The following is a 7,901-nucleotide window of genomic DNA, read 5'->3' as shown; positions in this document are numbered from 1 at the left end:
GAAAGCTCTGTTTACAGGCAAAATACAATACAGCGCTGGGCTTGTCGTGTGACAATGCTCAAGAGCAGAAAGTTCCCATTCAGAAAAAGCAACGTTCAAAGTTCCTTGGTCAGCTTATATTCAGTTGCACATGCAGTTGGGGGCCGAGTTCAATGGGTGATGATTCCATGGGGGTGGGGCAAGCTCGCATGACAGTTGATTCCATGGGAGTGGGTGTGAGTTTGATAAGCACATGAGTCAATGGGAGGTTGATGCGGTGATTGGCGATTCGGTGTGTGTGTGTGTTGGGGGTGGGTGGTGGTGGTGGTGGGGGGGGGGGGGGGGGGTGTTGGCTTGGTGGGGGCTGTTGTTTTTCCATCCACCTGCTTCCAGTCTTTCGGCCTTGGCCTCACCCTTTGGCCGTGTTCTTGGCTGTTCTTCTCCTGCCGCTCTCCCTCTGGCACCTCTGCTGGTTTTATCTCCAAGTGTACTTCCTGTAAACATTTTTCCTCCATTCTTGCACAACCGAACTTCTGCATACATCCACTTCACCCTCTGTCACACATCATCCATTCATCATCCTGCCAATTTGTCATTTTGTACGGAATTACGTGAGGTTTTGGGTGTGACAAACTGTTAGCCGGGACGTGAACTTGTGATCATGCTGCATTTATCAATTTCATTAATACTCAATTCGTTTAATGTTTCCTGACTATTTCCATGCAACGTTTTCCGTGCCAAGCTTTTACTCACCACATGCCATGTTTATTCTTTTCACGTTCCATGCACTTACTTACTTTTGTCACATTTAATCATGCTTCCAACCATATATTTTCTTTGTTAGGCAAAACATTTCCCTCTGTCCAGAACATTCTCCAATAATCCAAGGCTGGCATCTAGCGTTAGGTAACATACGACGTCACATCAACCATTAGGCAAAACACAAGATATAACAAGTATTCAGCATTCTTAGACGCCCTTGGCAGTGTCTGTGATTTAGAAAAACATCAGGCATGCATTGAACAGTTCATTAAGGGTCATTAAGCTATTCAGGCAATATACCAAAAAACATTTATTTCAAAGTGCACAAAAATACATATCATATCATGAAGTTATAAAAACATTTTCTCATTACCAATTAGTCCATCACATATCAAAAATGTCTCGTTATGTCTTCTTTATAGATTTATTTTGTCTGTATAAATATATGCTTAAAACGTTTATTTTATTGATTTAATGTGTGAATATAATTGTCGCCCAGCTCCATTCACTTCATGACATGCTTATGTACTTTATTCAATGAGGTGTGAGCAAATCTGTTTTTGTAGCAAGGCGGGACTTTTTGGAACCCATCTCTTCAGTACGTATGTATGTTTGTATGTATGTAAACCCACAAAGACAAGAACACTGCGCTTGATAGTGTCAGTCAAAAATGAATGAAAACACAAAAAAAGTCACGAAAATGTTGAATTCATAAATTCTGGGGGTAATTGTGTGTTTTTTTACATCATTTTTGACTGATATTTTATTTGTTTGACAATGAGAACAATTGAGTGAAGAAATAAAAATGATGAAACTGAATTGGATTTTAACCCTTTGATGGACAACATGGGTCTAAAAAGACCCGGCTGAGTTTATATTTTATATATCTTTGCAATAAATTAATTCCACCGGTTGGTACTCAAGGAATGCCTCAATTAACTAGTTTTTGACGTCCCTACATCCTTATTTTCATTATTACTTTTTAACTTTTTGAACAAAAAACGTTTTTGTATCACTACCCCTCTAATGCGCAACATGGGTCTAAAATGACCCGTATCCATTTTCTATGGTATTTTATGTATGGCTGAGTATTTCAATGCTGCAGGAAGAAGCAGATGAGGAAGATGAGGAGGCAATTTTTCCAAATTTAGAGTGTGAGGTTTCTTATGATGACCCAGAATATTTGCCACAGGGTGAATTTGTTTCTGGGAATTCATCTACGTTTCACGAAGACGACTCCTTTGATAATACAGACGACTCATCAGATGAGTTGTCTGTATTATCAAAGGAGTCTTCTGAAGAGGAAACTCAGACCCAGTCCATCAGACTGAGTAAAAAGGAATCTTACTGGGAGGAGAATCCTCCCACTCATGACAGAACCAGAAGCCATAACATTCTCAGGAGCTGCCCAGGACCTACACCTGGATCAACAGCTGTTTCACCAAAAGATGCCTAGGAAATATTCATGAGTGAAATCATTGAGGAGGTTCTAAAATGCACCAACTTAGAGAGACGACGAACAGCAACAGCAAGAGGGAAAGAGTGGAGAAGCGTAGATAAAGATGCATTTTTGGCATTTTTTGGTTTGACCCTCCTTGCAGGGGGGGAGAAGAGCTGGGATGTGGCTTTACGGGAGCTGTTTCTGGATCCCCTGCAGAATCCACTTTACAAAGCCACCATGGGGCTGAGGAGATATAAAGATTTCCGTTGCGCTATATGCTTTGATGACAAGAAGACCAGGGCTCTGCGACTGGACACAGATCACATGGCACCCTTTAGATATGTGTGGGACTGTTTCCTGGCAAACTGCAGAAAACGGTTCATCACCATAGATGAGCAGCTTGTACCTTTCCGAGGCAGGCAGGTGCAAGTTCCGACAATATATGCCATGACAGCCTGCAAAATATGGCGTATGTAATAGTATAGAAACTATATTAGTTCATAAAGTATGAAAATAAAAATAGAAGTAATGATCAGTGGTGATAAAATACAAGATATTTAAAGAATATTTGGAACATTCAATCATAAAATAAACTGATTTCAAAAGATAGAACAAATAAAAACTCAGCCAGCATGAAATACCATTGTCTTTTTAGACCCATGTTGCGTATAAGAGGGGGTGTGCATATGTTGCGTACCAAACGGTTAAGAAGATTTAAATAATGAAATTAAAGACATTCATTAGTTTTGAAAAATAGTGTTCAAATATTAGAAATAAATTGCAATTATTACAGTTAAAGATCATCACTTCACCTGCCTAAAAATACTACATGAGCGAAACAGCGAGAGAGAAGGGGGGAGAGAGTGGTAGGTAGAGCGAGAGAGGGCGGTGCTTTCGAGTTGAGAGGTAAGGCGTTCAGCGTTCACTCACTCACTCGCTCGCCGCTGCCTCTCTACGGCTGTGTGGCGCTCTTTTCTTCTTTCTTTCTTTTTCTTTCGCTCCCTCACACCTTGCCTGTCCCCTCCACTGCCTCCACCTACCCCTCGTCCTCCTCATCCTCAACAAGTTGGGATTAGCATCGGACGCCCGGCAAAATGGAGCCCAGGACACCCCTGTTGTGAAGCGAGCTTGCACCTCCAGCCAAACCGGGATGAGCGTCCCGTGGAGCGCGCGCTCGGCGGCCCCGGCCAGGAGGGCGCACAAGCGGCTCGACTCGGACTCGGAGCCGCCGCAGCCTCCGGCCAAGCGCGCCCGCAGGCTGAGCAGCGAGGCCGGGGACGCGCACGGAGGATTCCTCGTTGGCACAACCGCGAGCACCCCCGCTTACATCGCCGCCGTCACCCAGCGGACACCGTCCAGGATCGGACCCTTCCTGCTGCTGCCCGCCGCCACGACCGAGTGCGACGGCTTACACTGCCGCGCCGTGCACGTCTACACCGGCGACGAGCTTCTGTGCCAGGTATCGTGCGTGCGCGCGCGCGTCGCGGCCATTGTGCAACTCTCAGCCGTGAATGGCGGTTGCTCAACTGGCTGTTTTGTCGACGTTGTCACGCGAACTGCTCGGGCGTCACGTCATCACTGTCGCTTGAAACACTCGCGTCATATTGTGACACACCGGAAATTCTCAAGTTGTCACCATGAAACGCGCTATACACAATATGTGCGCGCGCGGTGAGCTCTGCAGGCAGGCCTCCTGTCGGGTGTTGAAGTTAACGCTTCACACAGCCGTGACTCATGCGTCCTCTTGCAAAACGGACTGAGATGCAAGCAGAATGTAAACACGCCCGTTTTGCTAAAGGCTTGCCAAATCGGAATGCTTGCTTCCTCCGCTGATCACAATTACGCAGCAAGCACCAAACTTTGGAATGTGTCCAAAATGGCTGACTTCATAGAGGTTGCCATACTAAGTGCAAAAAAAAAAGGGTGTCAACTAAATAAGTCATCCTCAGCAGTAGTAGGTGCTATATTGCCACAAATTGCGACATTGGTGGCTTGGCCCGCTGAATGCCCGTGCCAGAGTTCATGCCGATGGGCCACGCTGATGCTGCTGCTGACACTGACCAGCTTTTTCTCTCCACACAGGTCTTCAGCATGGCAGAGTACCAGCAGAAGATCCAAGCCTATGGGGTGGTGCCCCCACACCCGGGCGTGTCCACCGTCCAGGAGGTGATCCTCGGGGAGCACGAGGTCTACATCTTCCTGGAGAAGGACTTTGGCAACATGCACACGCTGGTGAAGAGCCAAAGGCGGCTGGACGAGACGCGGGCCAGGGTGCTCTTCCGGCAGATGGCGCAGGCGGTGGCGCACTGCCACCAGGCGGGCGTCGTACTGGGCGACCTCAAGCTGCGCAAATTTGTTTTTGTCGACCAAAACAGGTGAGAGCACGAAAAAGAGTAGAATGGCAAAAGCGGCTTTCGAAAAATTGCAGACAGGCCGAAAAGTGCAGAGCGCCGAGGCAAAAGCTAGGAAAAAACGGTTTCAAACATTTGAAAAGGGGATCGGAACGCTTCTGTTGGACACTTTGCGACCATGCAGGGGTACCTAAGGAAGCATCCCAAAGAAGAAACATTGGTGGCAGATGCTCTGGCCAGGCTGCCCATGCGTGCGTGTGGGAGGTTCTGCACAATTTGATGTCTGCGTGCCGCCATCTCGTCGTACGACAAGGCGGGTGGGCGTTAAAGGTGCCAGACGGGCAGCCAGGCCCGCATTGGGAGACAATCGTCCGAGTTACACCACTCGCTTGCTAATTATTCATCCCTGACATGGGGCGTGCAAATGCTTCCATTCACACATGGTGGCGGCGCACGCATGAAAGATTTGGCCTCAGAGAGTTTTCAGGTTGGAACGCAAATTCCTCGGCTGCAAAAACTATTTGTTGCCTCTTGGACAGGCTTGAAAGCGAGGTAACGTCAGATGAACGGCAAACTACGGCGAAACGCAACTCTTCCCGATATCCGCGAGTCTGTTGAGCAGTGAGTCACGCAGTGCACACACCCGGAGGAAACAAAAGGGGGCGGCTGAGCTGCCTGGCGTCTTATTTTTCTCTTTGTCGGCTTCAGTGAGAGAGGAAATAAATCCGCCGTGAGCCCAAGTGTCGCCGCTTTGCACGGGTGTGAGCGTGAACCGCAGTTTCTGAGTTTTCTTAGACAACGGCTTGCCGGGCAAATTGCACCACTGCCCAAAAACAGACGAGTCAAAACAAATCAAAGCCACAGAAATTTACAGACAATGAGGCCGCGTGAAAAAGATCAGATAAACTACAGAACATAGCTAGTGCTTTTCACCATACTCCTTTTATCACTATACAGAAACAGTACTTGTCATGTGATGTTATCACCATGCTAATGCTTTTTTTTCTTTTTGCGTGCTGCCAGGACCCAAGTGCGTCTGGAGAGTCTGGAAGACTGCCACGTCCTGGAGGACCCGCGGGACGACGCCATGTGCGACACACACGGCTGTCCGGCCTACGTCAGCCCGGAGATCCTCAGCGGGGCGGCACCCTACTCGGGCAAGATGTCTGACATGTGGAGCCTGGGCGTAGTGCTGTACACCATGCTGGCGGGCCGCTACCCTTTCCACGACGCCGACCCGGGCGCACTCTTTTCCAAAATCCGGCGGGGTCACTGTTGCTTACCCGAGGGACTCTCGCCCGGGGCCCGCTGCCTAGTCCAGAGCCTTCTGAGGAAGGAACCAACGGAGAGACTGACGGCTTGCGAGTTACTGGCGCACCCGTGGTTCCGACACCCAGCGACGGAAGCGAGCCCAGCCGAGCAGATGGTGCCATCTTTCGAGGCGGAGGACGACGACCGTCTGCTCTCCTGACCAAAAAGGGACACCCGCCTGTGTACTGTGGATTGGCAAAATCAGTGTAGAGGGGCCACTAGGTGGCGGCAAAGCACTTAAAACAGTGGACCATCAAGCATCAACCGTCTTCTGCAGTCAAAGTATTTAACTACCTTTGCCAAGAGCATTGGCTAGCCTAATAGGAAGCTAGCACAAACCAATCTCGCATTAAGCAAACAGATATTTGCACGAGCACTTTACACAAATGGTATTGTGACATTTAATTAAGTTTTGGACAGTTCTAATATGTTTGGGGAAACAATTTGATATGAAACACAATAACAAAATTCCTGCACCGAGGTGCTTGACTGGCTTTGGTCGACGAGCTGAGATTTTCAGTTGAATAAGCGAGGATACCAAAGATTTAAAAAAAAGAAAAAGAAAGAAATCAACAAATTTGTGAATGCTAAACTTTGGGGCTCGCTGTACCGCGTTTGTGTTATGGGCATTTATTTTTTAATTGTTGGTGCTAAGACAAGTTTGAAGTCAAGACATCAAACGACATTTGGCTGTCTTAACAGACAGCCGGAATTCGTCTCACGTTGATCGACGCTCAAAACGACGGGCAAAAGGATGCAGAGAGTCTTTGATATACATACAACAAATTGCGTCCAATGCCAAACAGAAACTTGAATGATGATATTTTTCTTATTTTGGGGTATTTACTTTGAAACAAGAGCGCATTATTTAGGATGTTATTTGGGCGCTAATGATTTTTGACAAGTCCTTCAATTGTCGGCGCTCAAACGGAGCAACCAAGAGCGGCGCTACGCTTGGCCGGTTTAACAGATGTCGGCGGCGACGACAGAACTCGTCAGCCTGGCTGACTGGCGCCCGGCGCAGATGCGTCACGCTCATTCACACACACGAGCAAAAACATCCATGATGCCACTTTTGATGACTATCATCGTGAACCTCGTGAAAATATTAAAACACGTTTCTTCTGATACTTCATCCGAAAAACATTTTTCGGCTACAATTTTGAAATAATTTATGTTTGTATTTTATAATTAAAAAAATATATATAATTAGACCACCCAAAACAAAATATTTTTTGATGGATACATTTTATTTAAGTTTATGATTTAAAAAAAAATGCTTTTAATTAGTACCCACGAGATCTTTTTGCATGTTTACTATGATCCAAAAAACACTGAAAAGTAAGTTGTGTTGTTTTGAAAATGTGATCTTTTGAATTACGACCTCGGGCAAAGCGACATGGACGGCCATTGTTTTAGCTCCAAATGTAAGGAGGACGGAAAAGCACAGCAGACGACGGTACAACCAATGCAGCAGGGACGTGCGGTCAGAGGAGGCTACGCCTCCCCTGCCATCATGAAAAGGGGAAAAACAAATTCAATTGTTTTTATTATAAAGTCAATTTTGTATCATTTTCAACCAAAATCGCTGAATTTTTATAGTTATTTTAAAACCGAAGACGATTCGCTCGGAGGAGCAAACCTGTCTAGGCTCCTCTGAGCATTGCGTAATCACACGACTGCCTATGTTGACAGGCTATGCAGTTAGACTGAACTGCTCTCTGTCTTTATGTCGCTGTTTAAGTGTTCAAACCCTGTGGCTATATTAACTAATTTCCGTAGTTAAGCTGGTGTATATAATATCAATGCCTCCCCAGTCATGAACCTCACCGCACGTCACTGCAATGCAGCATTTCTTCTGTGGTGAATTGTCTTCGTTGCTCCGCTGGTCTCCAAAAAAACACTTGGTGGAAGATGGCTGGCTCAGAGAAGGAATACTTCAGTGACACACGGCTGATTGGGAAAAGATTTTATTCAACCGATGTCAGAGTGAAATTTCTACAAATATTCGAGTGGCCCAAAAGCAAAGATGTTAGCTGCTCTTTTTTCGTCTGCCA

The 7,901-nt window shown here is 46.4% G+C and overlaps 1 protein-coding gene across 1 annotated transcript; it reads left to right on the top strand.

Moving 5' to 3' along the window:
• Positions 1–3,094: 3,094 nt before the first annotated feature.
• On the top strand, positions 3,095–7,044 carry trib1 (tribbles pseudokinase 1). The gene is made up of 3 exons (XM_037264148.1): positions 3,095–3,641; positions 4,265–4,557; positions 5,557–7,044. The coding sequence occupies exons 1-3, from the start codon at positions 3,333–3,335 to the stop codon at positions 6,002–6,004; spliced, it is 1,050 nt and encodes a 349-aa protein (XP_037120043.1). The 5' UTR covers positions 3,095–3,332; the 3' UTR covers positions 6,005–7,044.
• The last annotated feature ends 857 nt before the right edge of the window (positions 7,045–7,901 follow it).

The sequence above is a fragment of the Syngnathus acus genome, chromosome 11, assembly GCF_901709675.1.
Source record: "Syngnathus acus chromosome 11, fSynAcu1.2, whole genome shotgun sequence".
Taxonomy (NCBI): domain Eukaryota; kingdom Metazoa; phylum Chordata; class Actinopteri; order Syngnathiformes; family Syngnathidae; genus Syngnathus; species Syngnathus acus.
The sequence above is the reverse complement of the archived record's forward strand: the minus strand, read 5'-3'. Positions and strand labels throughout refer to the sequence as shown.

Coding starts and splice junctions, on each gene's coding strand:
- trib1 (XM_037264148.1), top strand. CDS start 3,333: ATGAGCGTCCCGTGGAGCGCGCGCTCGGCGGCCCCGGCCAGGAGGGCG. Junction 3,642..4,264: donor GCGACGAGCTTCTGTGCCAG/GTATCGTGCGTG, acceptor CTCTCCACACAG/GTCTTCAGCATGGCAGAGTA. Junction 4,558..5,556: donor GTTTTTGTCGACCAAAACAG/GTGAGAGCACGA, acceptor GCGTGCTGCCAG/GACCCAAGTGCGTCTGGAGA.